This window comes from Pelodiscus sinensis, chromosome 1 (genome assembly GCF_052426305.1).
Source record: "Pelodiscus sinensis isolate ZL-2025 chromosome 1, ASM5242630v1, whole genome shotgun sequence".
Classification (NCBI taxonomy): Eukaryota; Metazoa; Chordata; order Testudines; family Trionychidae; genus Pelodiscus; species Pelodiscus sinensis.
Window position 1 is genome coordinate 359,481,196 of NC_143052.1, and position 17,604 is coordinate 359,498,799.

At 49.7% G+C, this 17,604-nt stretch overlaps 1 protein-coding gene and 1 pseudogene across 1 annotated transcript; both read left to right on the forward strand.

Annotated features, from left to right (window-relative positions):
* Window positions 1–873: 873 nt before the first annotated feature.
* On the forward strand, window positions 874–1,815 carry LOC142819287 (olfactory receptor 52E4-like). The gene has a single exon (XM_075905098.2). The coding sequence runs from the start codon at window positions 874–876 to the stop codon at window positions 1,813–1,815; it is 942 nt and encodes a 313-aa protein (XP_075761213.2).
* A 13,228-nt stretch (window positions 1,816–15,043) lies between these two features.
* Window positions 15,044–16,072, forward strand: LOC142819301 (olfactory receptor 52E4-like; annotated as a pseudogene).
* Window positions 16,073–17,604: the final 1,532 nt, after the last annotated feature.

Consider the following 17,604-nt stretch of genomic DNA (forward strand, 5'->3'; position numbering starts at 1 on the left):
TGTGAAAGGAACAGAGGTGGTCAAACGCTGGAATAAATTGCCCAGGGAGGTTGTGGAATCTCCATCTCTGGAGATATTTAAGAGTAGGTTAGATAAATGTCTATCAGGGATGGTCTAGACAGTACTGGGTCCTGCCATGAGGGCAGGGGACTGGACTCGATGACCTCTCGAGGTCCCTTCCAGTCCTAGTATTCTATGATTCTATTAAATCAGCTCCATTATTTTCCTCTCCTTTATCAAATGCCCCCTTGTGTGTCTTGTCTCTGAACCAACCAGTTCCAGACTTTCCTCTCAGTCCTCTTAGAACAGCCCCTCCCCGCCCAGTTTTCACAACCTGTCTCAGAAACGCCTTTTCTATCTGCTGTGTCCTGCACAGCCACTGGGCGACCAGACCCGAGGGCATGGCCAGAGCAGGTTACTCTCCGTCTCATTCCGTACGTGTCCAACCATGGTCTGTGCATGGACCATGGTTGCAAGGAGCAGGTGACCCCTTGGTGTTGATCTCAACAAGGGTCACGCCTTTTCCAGGGTGAATTTCCAGCTGGTACCTATTAAGAATTCCCACAAAATGCTACATAGAATTATTGCCACAGGGACGCTATTGGTATCCATAGGGTCAATTGTTCATAAATCGTTTCCCTGAATAAAAAAAAATGGATTCTTCAGTGTGAAGGGCCACCGATCTGCTTTGCCCATGAGAACAGCCACCAACAGTACAAAGAATGTCTCACATTATCATTTTCTGTCCTTCCAGGCATACGTTCTGCAGTCGGAAAACTAAATCCTGGGCACATACAGAAAGTCAGGGGGAATGTACAACACATGCAGGAGACACCATTCTGTCTCAGATTTGGACACCTTCTTCCCTAGGCCATGTCCGACTCCAACACAACCTACTTCACGAACCCCTCCACCTTCATCCTGCTGGGCATTCCTGGCCTGGAGACAGCCCATGTCTGGATCTCCATCCCCTTCTGCACCATGTACGCCATTGCCATCTTGGGGAACGTCACCATCCTGTTCATTGTGAAGACAGAGCCGAGCCTCCATGAGCCCATGTACTATTTCCTCTGCATGCTGGCCGTCACCGACCTGGTCCTCTCTACCTGCACACTGCCCAAAATGTTGAGCATTTTCTGGTTCAATTCCAGGGAGATCGATTTCGGCGCCTGCGTCACCCAGCTGTATTTTGTTCACTGCTTCACAGCAACTGAGTCTGGGATCTTCGTGGCCATGGCTTTGGATCGCTTCGTGGCCATCTGTGATCCCTTGAGACATTCCACCATCCTGACAAACCGGGTGGTGGCCAAAATCAGCCTGGCTGTGGTGCTGCGTGGCTGCATTCTCACGCTGCCCTATCCCTTCCTGGCCAGGCACTGGCCATATTGCAGAACTAACATCATCCCCTACACGCACTGCGAGCACATGTTTGTGGTGAAGTTGTCCTGCGCCGACATCCGTGTGAGTAGCTACTACGGCCTCTTTGTGCTGATCTCTGGGATGGGTCTTGATATGTTTCTAATTGCTCTGTCCTACATCCAGATCCTCAGGGCCATCTTCAGGCTTCCCACTAAGGATGCCCGGCTCAAGACTTTTGGGACTTGCAGCTCCCACCTCTGCGTCATCTTAGCCTTCTACATCCCACCTCTCTTGGTCTCCCTCATGTCCCGATTTCTCCCCATGTTGCCCCTTCATTTCCAAAGTCTCATTGCTAATGTGTACCTCCTAGTGCCCCCCATGCTAAACCCCATCATCTACGGGATGAGGACCAAACAGATCCGAGTCAGGCTGCTCCGGCTGGTTCCTCTTTCCTGAATCACTGAGCGGCCAGTCAAAAAGGAAATAAATCCTTTCCTGACTTAAGTACATAAGAACATAAGAATGGCCGTACTGGGTCAGACCAAAGGTCCATCTAGCCCAGTATCCTGTCTGCCGACAGTGGCCAGGACCAGGTGCCCCAGAGAGAGTGGACTGAAGACAATGATCAAGTGATTTGTCTCCTGCCATCCATCTCCAGCCTCTGACAAACAGAGGCCAGGGACACCATTTCTATCCCCTGACTAACAGCCTTTTTTGGACCTAACCTCCATGAAATTATCTAGCTTTTCTTTAAACTCTATTATAGTCCTAGCCTTCACAGCATCCTCTGGCAAGGAGTTCCACAGGTTGACTACACGCTGTGTGAAGAAGAACTTTCTTTTATTCATTTTAAACCTGATACCCATTAACTTCATTTGATGTTCTCTAGTCCTTCTATTATGGGAACTAATGAATAACTTTTCTTTATTTGCCCTCTCCACACCACTTATGATTTTATAGACCTCTATTATATCCCCCCTAAGTCTCCTCTTTTCTAAACTGAAAAGTCCCAGTTGCTTTAACCACTCTTCATATGGGACCCGTTCCAAACCCCTAATCATTTTACTTGTCCTTTTCTGAATTCTTTCCAAGGCCAAAATATCTTTTTTGAGATGAGGAGACTACATCTGTACACAGTATTCAACATGTGGGTGTACCATAGTTTTATACAGGGGCAGTAAGATATTCTGTGTCTTATTTTCTATCCCTTTCTTAATAATTCCTAGCATCCTATTTGCCTTTTTGACCACCGCTGCACACTGTGTGGAAATTTTCAGGGAACTATCCACAATAACTCCAAGATCTCTTTCTTGATTTGTCGTAGCCAAATTAACCCCCATCATACTATGCATATAGTTGGGGTTATTTTTCCCCAACTATACGTTGGGGAAAAGACTTTACTGTGCTTTCTGACTGTCACATACAGGGGACTCCTACTGTGTACAGCTCATTAATTCATAGGTTTCCCCATCTCTGATTGTTGTTTGTGGTTATTAAGTTTCATGATACAATGTTTGCTATTCATGGTAAACCTTCTTAAAGAATTCAATACTGGCAATATATCCCATGAAAATGTGTATCGTATGATATTTGGAAAAGAGTATTGGAATTACTAAGAATAGGGTTAGGGCTAACTCTTGTACACAGGTTCAAATCTTGTCACAACAGGGAAACCATACTAAACCTGCTCTGCCGTGTGGATGGGTCAACTGAGGCACACCACTTCATGGTTGTGAATAGCTGTACTGCATCATCACCAGCTAGAAAAGCACAATGGATAACAATATTGTATAGACACAAAGAGAGGTTTTCTAAAGACCCAGAGCAGGGCACTTGCTGAGTTGTGACATCACGAGGCTGAGCCACACGGCATTCCAAGGTACACAGAATGTTGCAATAACACAAAGGAATAACCCTACAATATTTTGCAACACTTGAATGCTGGTGTGACTGGGTGAGGCAACCCTGTCACTCTTTCATGCCAGGGGACGCGGGCGCCGACAACGGGGTGGAGGACGCCAGCCGGACGGCACCGGGGGGTAAGGCCGGCCAAGAGGCCGACCGTCATCCGGGTGTGACCGGGCTACCCGCTGATGTCAGCAACGCGACGTCGGGGGGGGGGGGGCACCCGGAAGTGCACAGTTTTCGAGGGAAGCTGCGGGGGGTACAAAGGGGGGGAACAGCACAGAGGGGGGGGAAGGCCGAGGAGGCACAAGGAGCCCGGCAAGGAGGTGGAGGTGGGACATAGGCTAGACCCACTGGCGGGGTTGACAGCGACCCAGGGTGGGTCGTGAAACCCGAGAGCAGGCGTGTTTAGGGGCAAGCCCCCACCTGCTGCCATCAGGAGCATCAAATTCCTGGTGTTAGGGCCCTGGGTCGGGGTCCGGAGAGAGGGTGGGCCCGGACCCCCCACCCTGCCACCAGGGCAAGTGATATTTCGGCCAGTGCGAGCCGTTAACCCGGATACATTGGGGAAGGGGGACCCTGAAAAGGGGGGGGCGTGATCTATGACAGCTGGTTTGGAATACAAAAGAAAATTCTGCTCTGAGAGGGATGCTGGTGCATTGTCCTCTCCATATTGAGGGAGGGATGGGATTGATAATAAACTGGCACTGGGCAGTCTTCTGACCAAGGCATGACAACTCCACATTGGGGTCCTAGGCTCAGACATTGCACAGAACTGGCTGCAGCTGTTATGTATTGCTGGTTGATGACTGGCTAGGGAAAGCCTTCCTGTGCCCCAGCGGGTAATGTCCTTGGCTGTGTTAGCGCATCTCCTGGAACAGATTGCTGCTTGTCTCAGCCTCGGTGTGAGAGGGAGCCAGAGGCACTGCCAAAGGCTTTAGCTGCACCCTAGCTCCAGGTTACTCTCCAGGCAAATGCCTCACAACTACCAAATAAACAGGCATCACTGGAGCTCGAGTCAATTTCATTCTTGTCCTGCGCTCAGTTACTCACAAGGGGACCATGGTCACAGCATGGAAGTCAGGACTCTGGTGTGCTCTCTGTCACTGTCTGTGACATTGGCCACGTCACATCTCCCTGTGCTTCTCTTTACCGATCTGTGTACCGAGATGTTCACTGGGACTTTGTTTTGCTGGGTGATTTGCAGATCCTTCAGAAAGTGTCCCTGTTCCCGTCTACCCTCGGTCACCTATCTGGAGACCTGTCTGGATACGATCTTCCCTTCCATACTGGGCACTTACAGGGTATCAGACCCTTCGGTGATGTGGACATTATCTCTAGTTTTCCTACTAATCAACTATAATTGTTAAACACAGAGATATTCCCAGAGCAGCCAGTTCCTCCTGACTCAACCCAGAGATTCTTCTCTCCCTTTGGGAAAGGCCCTTAGTTGCTGTTTACTTCTAAACATGGAAAAGTAACAGAGAAGTTAGAACAGGCTTTATCCAGCCTGGCTACATTCAGATGCCATTTGCCCCTCCAATGCTCAGCGAACCCCACTGGGATTTCAGAGCTGTGTTATAAACGGTTGACATCACAGAGCTGGCTCTCGGCGTGGGATGCTGCTATAGTTAGCAAGGTACCTCGGGGGTGTTAGACAAGAAACAGCCGACCCAGAGCGAATGGGGGAAATGGATCACTTTATTGCTGACTCACATTCCCCTCGGAATGCAACACAACGTTCTAAGTGGCAATGGTTTGACACCAGTTACTCTCCTTTATCCATTTCAGGGTGCTAATTCACACACCTGTCAGTACTTTCCATAAACCCTCATTTAGCAAAGTTCACCCCCATGCAATGAATATCGATAAGCAGGTGAGGAATACGATTCTACCCGCCCCTGTTTGTTGTTTTACTGGTTTTAGCTGAATCAGCCTTACATACTGCCTTCCGCAGCAGCTTGCAGGGAGGGGAAAGCGCGCTGACCCTGCAAGTATTTTACAGGGCAAGTGAGAAGTCAAAACACGACACCGTTCAGTGTAACGACCTTTCTAGCCTGCAAGGACAAAGGGGGGAAATATGCTTAAAGGGCAATGCCTGCTTGGCTGACCCCTAACCGCTAACCCAGAGCCCTAGTCACCTGTACATATCCCAATACGGGAGTCCCAGGGAAGACATGTCCCTCTCAGCACTCACAGGTACCAGCTCTAGCTGAGGGGCTCCCCTGCTCCACTGACCCAGGGCCACATGGGCCATATGGTAGAGTCAGTCTGGGGTCCTTTCTGCTCTGCACAGAAATATCCCAGGGCCCTTGCCATAGGGGATGAGTTTCCCCCAGACTCATGGACCCAAAAGTCCCTCTTTCTTGCACCCTCCCTCCCCTCCTCAGGGTCGTGGTCTCCAGCCCTGGGTAGCAGCCACCTTCATGAGGCTGGTCAATGAGGCCCTACAAGGACTGGAGGGTTTCTCTATGGCCTATATTGACGACCTGGCCATTTCCAGTGACTCCTAGCGGGATCACCTCAATCACATAGGGGTGGTGCTGTGGCGGCTCGGGGAGGCCAACCTGACTGTCAAGGTGTCCAAATTCAGGATGGGGACCTCAGAGGTGACTTATCTGGGGCACAAGGTGGGCAGTGGGTCGGTGCACCCCGAAACCCTGAAGGTGGAGGCCATTAAGAACTGGCCTATTCCCCAAACAAAGAAGCAGGTCCAGTCATTTGTGGGCCTGGCCAACTACTATAGGAGGTTTGTGAAGGGGTTCAGTGAGGTCGTAGCCCCAATCACAGACCTCACAAAGAAGGAGAGGCCAGACGGGGTGGTGTGGACAGAGGCCTGTGAGGAGGGTTTCAGAGCATAAAGGATGCCTTGGCCAGGGAACCCGTGCTGGCCAGCCCAGATTTCAGCAAGCCCTTTTTGTTGTGCAGTGATGCTTCCAACGTTGGGCTGGGGGCGGTACTAATGCAGGACGGAGTGGGGGAAAAAGACACTCTGTGGCGTATCTCAGCAAAAAGCTGTCCTCCGCAGAGCAGAATTATGCTCTGAGAAGGAGTGCTATGCCATTGTGTGGGCTGTTAAGCCGCTCAAACACTATCTCTACAAGAGGAGATTCACTGTGATGAGCGACCATGCCCCTCTGGTTTGGCTGCGCAAGGCCAAGGGGACCAACTCCAAGTTGCTGCACTGGAGCCTGGCCCTGCAGGAATACGAATGGACATAGTCCACATAAAGGGAAAAGAGAATATTGTGGCAGATGTCTTATCTAGTATGGGGGGACCCGTGTAATGCCCTCAGTGATGTCACTAGCATTACTTCCTGCATCAATTTTGCGTCGGGGGTGTAACGTTATCGGACTCTAAAGGTCATAGTTGCACCCATGGGAGGGTGTTTGCCACAAAAGTTGGCACGAAGGGGGACATGTGGGGTGTCAAACGAAAGCTTACCTTCTACTCATTGGGCACGTCTACATTGGCCCCTTCTTCGGAAGGGGCATGCTAATTAACTTCAAAGTAGGAATAAGAAATCCTCCGGAAAAAGCCCTTTTCCGGAGGATCGGGCCCAGTGTAGACGCTCTTTTCCGGCTTTTCTAAAAGCCGGAAAAAAGCGGCGGACATTTTTATTTAAATGCCGTGGGGGATATTTAAATCCCCCGCGGATTTCCCTAATACAAAGTGGAAAATTAGCATGCCCCTTCCGAAGAAGGGGCCAATGTAGACGTAGCCATTCTGTCTATGCTATTCCTGTAATTGTATAGTATCTGTATGTGAAGTTCTAACCATGTGCTCTGTATGGATGCTTGAAAATTCTCTGTCTGAGGCAGAGCAATGGTCAAGAGAGGATCAGCTGATGGCTATGCAAGTTAGCAAGGTGACAATGAGGCTCTGGGTGCCAATCCACACCTGAGGAATGTCTAGATGTTTGAGCCATCCAGGATAATGGTTGCTGACTTGGGACACCAGGATACGTTGATGGACTATGTAACCGTATCAGACCAAGAAGATGCCAGGAGAGGTATATAAGTGCAATGTGGCACCCTCCATTTTGGTCTTCAGCTCAGCTCTTAATCCCACAGGCAACATTGCAGGGAACCACAAGCCAGAAAAAACTGTGGACCCATCCTGACATAGGATGTACACTGGAGATTTTAAGCCAGCAGTTATAACATCTTTGCTACGAGCCTGCATCGAGAACTGGCAGATTTGATGCATGTAATGTATGATACTTTAACAAACTTAATCTCATGCTTTTCTATCTGTTAGCAATAACCTTTAGAATGTAGAATTTAAGGATTGGCTCAGCGTGTCTTGTGGGTAAGATCCAGAGTGTAAATTGATTGGGACCTGTGGCTGGTTTCTTGGGACCTGAAGAACCCGTTCGGGGAAGGTGAGATCGGGTTCTATAGCCCCTCACTTGTGTGCAGGCCCGGGGCTGATTGGGGCACGGACAGAGCTGGGGTTTCTGAGGGGTTTTGCTCGTGAAGCTTCTGGCTGGACAGACAGGCAGCTGAAGCGCTCAGTGCGACTGGTTGTGCCCTATTTGGGAAGGGCCTCCAGTCTGGGGCTGTAAGAAGCCCCAAGTTTGAGCAATTTGCCCTGAGCGGACGCCCTCAGCTGTGCCCGGACCCAGCCCGGTCCGTCACAAGGGGGCCTATGTCTAGCTCTCCATCCCTTTCTGCATCATCTATGCCATCGCCCTCTTGAAGAACATCACCATCCTGTTCATTGTGAAGAAGGTACCAAGCTTCGATGGCTCCGTGTACTATTTCCTCTGAGTGCCGGCCATCACCGACCTCGTCCTGACTACATGCATCTTGCCCAAAATGCTGAGCATCTTCTGGTTCAATTTCAGGGAGATCGATTTCAGTGCCTGCCTCACCCAGCTGTACTTCTTCACTGTTTCACAGTAACTGAGTCTGGGCTATATGTGGTCATGGCATTTGGTCACTACATGGCTATCTGTGATCCCCGGAGACATTCCACCATCATGACAAAGTCCGTGGTGGCCAAGATTGGCCTGGCCATGGTGCAGTGCTGTGTCATATTCGCACTGCCCTATCCCTTCCTTACTAGGCGATGGCTGTATTGCAGAACCAACATCATCCCCTAACACTACTGCACATGTATTGGTGTGCTGAATCTGGCCTGTGCCAACATCCACCTTGGTAAGAACAATGAGGAGTCCTGTGGCACCTTATACACTAAGGCTGTGTCTAGACTGTACCCCTTTTGCGGAAAAGGGATGCAGATTAGACACAGCGCAATTGCAAATGAAGCGGGGATTTAAATCTTCCCCGCTTCATTTGCATGAACATGGCTGCCGTTTTTTTCCAGCTCAGGGCTTTGCCGGCAAAAAGCACCAGTCTAGATGGGGCTCTTTCGGAAAATAAAGCCTTTTCCGAAAGGTCCCTTATTCCTCTTAAAATCAGGAATAAGGAATCTTTCAGAAAAGGCTTTATTTTCTGAAAGAGCCCCGTCTAGATTGGTGCTTTTTGCCGGCAAAGCCCCAAGCTGGAAAAAAGCGGCAGCCATGTTTATGCAAATAGACTCATAGACTCATAGACTTTAAGGTCAGAAGGGACCATTATGATCATCTAGTCTGACTCCCTGCACAGTGCAGGCCACAGAATCTCACCCACCCCTCCTAGAATAATCCTCTCACCTATATCTCAGATATTGAAGCCTTCAAATACTTCGAAAACTCCAAGATGCAGAGATTCCTCCAGCTGTGATCTGTACCCCATGCTACAGAGGAAGGCGAAAAACCTCCAGGGCCTCTGCCAATTTACCCTGGAGGAAAATTCCTTCCCGACCCCAAATATGGCGATCAGCTAAATCCTGAGCATGTGGGCAAGACTCACCAGCCAGACACCCAGAAAGTTCTCTATAGTAACTCCTATCATCCCTCCATTGACCTATTTACCTCTGATAATGAATGGTCAATTAGTTACCAAGATCATGTTATCTCATCAAACCATCCCCTTCATAAACCCATCCAGTTTAATCTTGAAGCCAGATAGATATTTTGCCCCCACTACTTCCCTTGGAAGGCCGTTCCAGAACCTCACTCCTCTAATGGTTAGTAATAGAAATGTAGCCGTATGTAACTTTGTATGTAACCTATGTAACTTTGTTCTCACCCACAATTATTTCCAGTTTGAGAACAACTTATACCTCCAGATCAGCGGCACAGCCATGGGTACATGCATGGCCCCACAGTATGCTAACATGTTTATGGCTGACCTAGAACAATGTTTCCTCAACTCCCGTCCCCTTTTACCTCTTCTCTACTTATGCTACATCGATGACATCTTTATGATCTGGACGCATGGCCAAGAAACACTGGAGATATTCCACAGAGATTTCAACAACCTACACCCCACCATCAACCTCAGCCTGGATCATTCTACACGGGAGGTCCATTTCCTGGACACCACAGTACAAATCAACAATGGAAAATTAGACACCACCCTCTACAGAAAACCCACTGACTCATACAGTTACCTACATGCTTCCAGCTCCCATCCAGAACACACCATACGATCCATCGTCTATAGCCAAGCCCTTCGATACAACCACATCTGCTCTAATCCCACTGACAGAGACCAGAAACTTCAAGATCTCTACCAAGCATTTATAAATCTCAACTACCCAACCAGAGAAATAAAAAAGCAAATTGAAAGAGCCAGACGAATACCTAGAAACCATCTACTACAAGACAGACCCAAGAAAACCAACAATAGAACACCACTTGTCGTCACCTACAACCCCCAACTTAAACCTGTCCAACACATTATCAATAAACTACAGCCTATAATGGAACAGGATACCATACTCCAAGAGGCTCTGGGAGACAGACCATAGTCTGCTATAGACAACCACCTAACCTCAAGATGATTCTTACCAACAACCACAGGACATACCACACTAATACCAACCCTGGTACCTTCCCTTGCAACAAACCCCGTTGCCAGCTTTGTCCACATATTCACTCTGCTGATACCATTATTGGACCTAACCAAGGGAGTTATAAGATCAAGAACACATATTCCTGCGCATCCAGAAATATAATCTATGCTATCATGTGCCGAAAGTGTCCGTCCGCTATTTACATTGTACAAACGTCTCAGACACTTCGCCAAAGGATTAATGCCCACAAAACAGATATTAGACAGGATCACAAAGAAAAAACAGTTTCTTGCCATTTCAACCAGAAAGGACATTGTCTCAATGACTTAACTACCTGAATTCTGCTACAAAGACCTTTTACATCTGCACTTGAAAGGGAATCCTCTGAACTGGCATTCATGCTAAAATTCGACACTCTCCAGGGGGGATTGAACAAAGACACCAACTACCTTACCCATTACAAAGATAGCTTCCCCAATTATCACCTCTAATACCATTAGCTCACAGACATTTACTTTCCTTCCCTCCCACCCCTGCATCCCCCTTCTGTTCTGAAATGTGATTTGTCCTTTTCATATCTGTTCATTTTTTAAATTGTATCCTTTGGTATATATGGTTGTGACTATTTTCTTCCACTATTTGATCTGAGGAAGTGGGTCTGGCCCACGAAAGCTCATCACCTAATAAACCATCTTGTTAGTCATTAAAGTGCTACATAGTCCTGCATTTTGCTTCTCTAATGGTTAGAAACCTTCATCTAATCTCAAGTCTAAACTTCCTACTAGCCAGCTTATATCCATTTGTTCTTGTGTCCACGTTGGTATTAAGCTTAAATAATTCCTCTCCCTCCCTGGTATTTATCCCTCTAATATATTTAAAGAGTGCAATCATATCCCCGCTTCATTTGCAATTGCGCTATGTCTAATCTGCATCCCTTTTCCGCAAAATGGGTGCAGTCTAGACACAGCCTAACAGATGTATTGGAGCTTAAGTGGGCAAAGACACACTTCGTCAGATGCATGAAGTGGAAATTCCAGGGGCAGGTATAAATATGCAGGCATAAGAAAAGAGTTCCAGTCAAGAGTAAGGCAGGATATAATGAGGTCAGTTCAGACAAGGAGGATGAGGGCCAGGTCCCTGACTGAATTGACCTCGTTATCTCTACCCTTACTCTTGATTGGAACTCTTTTCTTATGCTTGTATATTTATACCTGCCTCTGGAATTTCCACTACATGCTCCGACACTCCGGTTAGTCTATAAGGTACCACAGGACTCCTCGCCGCTTTTGCACAATCAAAATAGTGTTTGTGTCTCCCCTCAGGCATCTGTACCCAGGTCTGTCCGGGAGCCGTTGACTCATCCCTCCTGGGCACTTACAATGCACCAGACCCATGGAAACGTAGGTGTCACGCCGACAGGAGAACCAAACCTGGGACTTTTGAAGCTTAGGGCATGAGCCACTCACTGTTGCATTAGCTGAAAGCCAGCCAGTGCTTAACTAAGGCCCTGAAGCAAACTCACTCGGTCTCTCTGCGAGAGGTGTAAGTGCCACTCCATGGGACAGTGCCCCACACCCAGGAGCTGTGTGGGTTACGTTGGCGTTAACCCTCATTTGCTTCCCAATCAACTTTAATTGTTAAATAGACACAAACACACAAAGCAGCCAATTTCTCCCTGGCTCAGCCCAGAGCCCAAAGGGCCTCATCTCCCATGGGAAGGGCTTTAATGGCTGTTTACTCCTAAAGATGGAGAAATTGCAGAGAAGTGCGGACAGGCTCCTCTCCAGCCTGTTTACACTCAGATGCTGCCTCTTCCCCAAGACAGAGCAAACCCCCCTGGGACAGCCCAGAGCTGGGTTATAACCAGTGCCCAGCCCTGTGCTGGCTCTCGGCGCAGGACGCTGCTGCAGACGCTGGGCTGAGAGAGGTGGGGACGCGGCTGCCTGAGGGGGTTCCCAGGGAAGACACGTCCCTCTCAGCACTCACAGGTACCAGCTCTTCCTGAAGGGCTCCCCTGCTCCACAGCCCCAGGGCAGCGTGGGTGTGAGGGGCAGAGTCGGTCTGGGCCCTTTGCGCTCTGCACGACCATTGAACAGCCCAGGGCCCTTGCGCTAGGAGTGGGTCAAAATGTCCCTCCAGTTTCATGGGTCAAAATGTCCCTCATTTCGGTGCACCCCAGCCCAGCCCAGCCCGGCTGATGCCTCCAGCCCCAAAGGCCGCACTGCAGTGGCCCAGGGGCTCTGTCGGGTTGAAAGGTGCCTGTAGAAGTACAGGACAATGCCCAGCTCATAGATCTTGGCCCGGACTCTGCTCAGGCCCCAGTGAGGCCCAGCTCCCCTGGACTAAAACCGACCCTAGATCTGAGAAGCCACCGTGTGTTAGTGCCCAGAAACGTTCCCCTCCTGCTCCTGAACCTCAGGGCTCTGGCTGTGAATTGGCGACTTGGCGGGGGGAGGCTTTTACCTGACGTTTCTCTGCTGGAAAGCATGGAGGGCATCCGCTCTCTCCTGGGGCTAAGGATCTCTACTTCCGGGAACTTCATGTCTCTGAACCTTTTGTATGCCCATCTTTTACCACGGTCCCCCTCCGGGAGTCACCTCACTCTGGACCTGCGAGGCCTCCGCGCTCCGAGGGAGTAATTCAGTGGTGTTCTCCAGACTGATCTTCTATCACCAGACCCAACACTCCTTCTGTGTGTCCCCTTTCCTCCATCCCTGGGGCTCTCTCTGCTCCCTCCCTTGTTCCTCTCTGGCTGGCACTGGCTGGTCAGGTCAGCAGGGTCCTCTCTCCTTGGGCCATTTTCCTCCCACTCCCCAGAACTTGCCGCCTTCCAACCTGCGCTGCTCCACTCAAGTCTCCAGGTTACTGGTCGCTAGGTTACCCCATATCTCCAGGCCATTATCCAAGTGTCCTGCCTACTAGGGGAGGTCACACCTGGTTCTGCATAGCAACAAACCCTCCCTCCTCAACTTGTTAAACAGGAAGCAGACAGGGAAACTGAGGTGCACACACACTACTCGGCTGTGTCTACACTGGCAAGATTTTGCGCAAAAGTGGTTACTTTTGCGCAAAATCTTGCCGCCTGTCTACACTGTCTGCGAGTATTTGCGCAAGAACACCGATGTTCTACTGTATGAAATCAGTGCTTCTTGCGCAAGAAGCCAGTGTAGACAGGTAACATCAATTTCTTGCGCAAGAAAACCCGATGGCTAAAATGGCCATTGGAGCTTTCTTGCACAAGAGAGCATCTACACTGGCACGGATGCTTTTGCGCAAAAGCAGATCTTTTGTGCAAAGGCACATGCCAGTATAGATGCTCTTTTGCGCAAATACTTTTAACAGAAAAACTTTTCCGTGAAAAGTATTTGTGCAAAATCGTGTCAGTGTAGACGCAGCCCTCATGTACAACATTACCTGCTTGTTACATATGGTCAAGACATATTTTCTCCCACTTTCATTCAAGTAGTTGGCTGAATTGTTAGGCCAGAAACTTGTGTAAAACTATTCAGCCAGGAGCAGACACCCAGCATGGGAAATTTCACTCCCAACCCATTAAGCTGGGAAAATGTATAAGGAACTAAAATTGAAGGTGTCAGCCTGAACAAAAGATGGTGCCACCCGCACCAACTACAATGGCCAGCCTACCTTTGAATCCCATTCAGCAAATCTCTTCGTCCAAATGATTTCTGTGGCAGGGAGTTCCACGGGCCAAATGTGGATTGTGTAAGAAATTCCCCTTTCTTGGTGCTGCATGTGATGAGACGTAGTTAACAGAAACGACTGAGTACACGGAGCTTGTGCCCAGAAGGGATGGTTTGATCAGTGAGTCTGACCTCCCACACAACACAGGCCGTTCCATTTTCACCCGCTGACTCCACATATAAGCCCCATGACCTGTGTGTCACTAAGGCCTGGTTTACACCAGGATATTGTAGTGCAGAATCAAAGAGATACAGGTGAGGGGGCGAGATCCCGGTCAGGTCCCATCTCAGTCTCTGGCATTTCTTTTCCTTTTCTCCCAGTGCCATGGATTGCTCTTCCCCGCTCACAGCTGCCCTCCTTTGGCCACGGAATTCGCCACCCAAAGAGTTTTGCGGATAACTTGCCTCAGCTTTGGGGAATTAGCCCTTTTCCAGCACTGCCAATAGATGGTACGAGTCAGGAAATCTTTGCTGTTTTCCTTTTGTGTGTTATCAGCTCCATTAGCTTCCTCTCCTTTATCAAGTGCCCCCTTGTGTGTCTCGTCTCTGAACTAACCAGTTCCAGACTTTCCCCCCAGTCCTCTTAGAACAGCCCCCCCATCCCTCCTACCCCCCAACCTCGCAGCCTGTCTCAGAAACACCTTTTCTGTCTGCTGTGTCCTGCACAGCCACTGGGCGACCAGATCCGAGGGCGTGGCCAGAGCAGGTTACTCTCTGTCTCATTCCGTACGTATCCAACCATGGTCTGTGCTTGGGCCATAGTTCAAGGAGCAGGTGTCCCCTGGTGTTGCTCTCAGCGAGGGCCAGGCCTTTCTCTGGGGTGTATTTCCTGCTGATGCCTATTATGGTTTCTCACAAAATGACGTATGGACATGGCTGACCCAGGGACACCGCTGGCATGCAGAGGGTCGGTTGTTCATAATTCATTTCTCTGCATAAGGAAAATGTTGTGTGTGTGTGTGTGTGAAGAGCGACCGATCTGCTTTGCCCCCGAGAACAGCCTCTAGCAGGGCATGTATGTCTCATATTGTCATTGTCTATCCCTCCAGGCCAATATTGTGTACTGCGACCAATATTGTGAATTCTGGGCAGAGCCGTAAAGTCAGGGGAATGACCAGTACACGCAAGAGACACCGTTCTGCTTCAGAGTTAGATTCCTTCTCCCGTAGACCATGTCAGACTCCAACACAACTTACTTCTCCAATCCCTCCACCTTCATCCTGCTGGGCATCCCCAGCCTGGAGAGGACCCATGTCTGGATCTCCATCCCCTTCTGTGTCATGTACATCCTAGTTCTATTGGGGAACTTCACCATCATGTTTATGGTGAAGATGGAGCCGAGCCTCCATGAGCCCATGTACTATTTCCTCTGCATGCTGGCTGTCACCGACCTGGTCCTGTCCACATCCATCCTGCCCAAGATGCTGAGCAATTTCTGGTTCAATGCCAGGGAGATCAATTTCAGTGCCTGCCTCACTCAGATGTACTTTGTTCACTGCTTCACAGCAACTGAGTCTGGGCTGTATGTGGCCATGGCGCTGGATCGCTACGTGGCCATCTGCCATCCCCTGAGACATTCCACCATCCTGACGAACCATGTTATAACCAAGATAGGCCTGGCCATGGTGATGCGCGGTGCCGTGCTCGCACTGCCCTACCCCATCCTGGCCAGGCAGTGGCCGTATTGCAGAACCAACATCATCCCCTATACGCACTGTGAGCACATGGCCGTGGTGAGCCTGGCCTGTGCTGACATCCGCATCAGTAGATACTACGGCCTCTTTGTGCTGCTCTCTGGGATCAGTCTGGATGTGTCTTTTATCGCTCTGTCCTACACCCAGATCCTCAGGACCATCTTCCGCCTCCCCACCAAGGACGCCCGAATCAAGACTTTTGGGACCTGCAGCTCCCACCTCTGTGTCATCTTGACCTTTTACATCCCAACTCTCTTCTCCTCCCTCATGGCCCGATTTGTCCTAGATTTGCCCCTTTATTTCCTCATTTTCATTGCCAACGTGTACCTCCTGGTGCCCCCCATGCTAAACCCCATCATCTACGGGGTGAGGACCAAACAGATCCGGACCAGGCTGCTCCAGCTACTTCTGCATAAAGGACCTAAAGTTTTCACCTGAAGTTCTGGCTCTTGGATCAAGCCCCATGTAACTCTGGTGGGTGACATGTTGCTGGGCCCTTTTCTCTGAGTCACTGACGGGCCAGCCAAAGACAAATTAAATCCTTTCCTGGCTTTATTGTGCTTCCCGATTGTCACATTCTGGTGAATCTGTCTGTGTACCGCTCCATCAGACGTCGATTTCCCCCTTTCTTATTGTATTTGTCATTGCAACGGACACCCAACGCCCTGCCCCTCCCCGTCCTGTTCTTCTAAGGCCCCACCTCTACTGCAAATCTTCCCGTGAAGCCTCCAGCCCTTTTCCCCCATGGCCTCCCACTCTCATTTGCTCCGTTGCTCCCCCATCACTCTGTGGATCATCTGGTGGGTGGTGGGTCCCCCTTGAGAGACACCTGGGATTAGGTGCAGCGCAGCCCTCAGACTCACCAACCTGGTTCCCTCTTGCACAGTGACACGATGGGCTGTGGAGCCATACAAGCTGCCCTCACACCGACGTCCACAGCTGTGATCATAAATACTGTGGCCAGCTGGCTCAGAAGCCAGTGTTGTGGGGCTATAGGGAAAATGCTCTTGGCTCCTCAGCCTGAGAACCCAGAGCTCTCCCATCTTGCTCCAGTGAAAACCCAGCCAGTCTGAATGCATTGCCCAGCCCACCAGCTCTGCAGAGGACAGAGAACAGACACCAGCTCTTCCTCCTAAGCTTAGCCCAGAATGCAGAGCTCACATCACTCTAGGAAAGGGTAATGGAGAAAGCCCCTTTGCTGTGGGCAGGGATCAAAGGGAAAGCCCAAGGCCAACTGGCCAACACCCTCCTAACGTTTTTCTCCACCACATACACACACTTAGAAACAGACAGTCTGACAGCCCGGCTCCGGAACGCTGCCTGCATCATGACACTGAAAAGGGGGGGAGGCGGAATCCTCCGTTGAGGAGATAATTTGGGGACCTCACAATCGACATCCCCAAAATCGGGTACAAGCTGTGAGGAGAAAAGGCCTGTATGAAAGACTAAGAGATGGCCCTGAATGTAGGGAAAAGGTCAGTCTTTACAGTTTGAAAGAACTGGCCCTGGGCTATTCCATGGACCTGGGAGAGAACACCCCCCAAAAAAAGTGGAGGTGCAGCAGCCCTCGATCACAATGAACAGAAATCAGTACCAAATAGAGACTCAGGCTCAGAAAGTTGTGGCCAAGTGGGTCCTCGGAGAAGAGTTTAAAACTCTGACCCCTGGCTTTTGAAAATGGCTAGGAAGTGGAAACACCCCTTCTCTCTAATTCTCTCTGGGCCTAGCAACTGTGGGGAAGAGTTATTCATAAAAGAATGTGTTGGATAATGCTGAGCTCAGATGGTCCGTTATGCCTGAGAACACTGTGTGGTGTTACAGTTGCTGGCCAAACCCTCTAGAAGGTTCTATTCAAGAAATATCCCTTTCTCAACTTCGGGGCGGGACTGCCCCGTGCTTCTGACAAAGGCAGTTTCCTGCCAAAAAAGTAAGTACGATTATCATAGACAATCGGATGAACTCTGCTTGTGAAAGCAATGGACCTGAGAAAGCTTCACCACGAAAGTGCATCCCAGGAACCTGAGCACGATGCATATGAT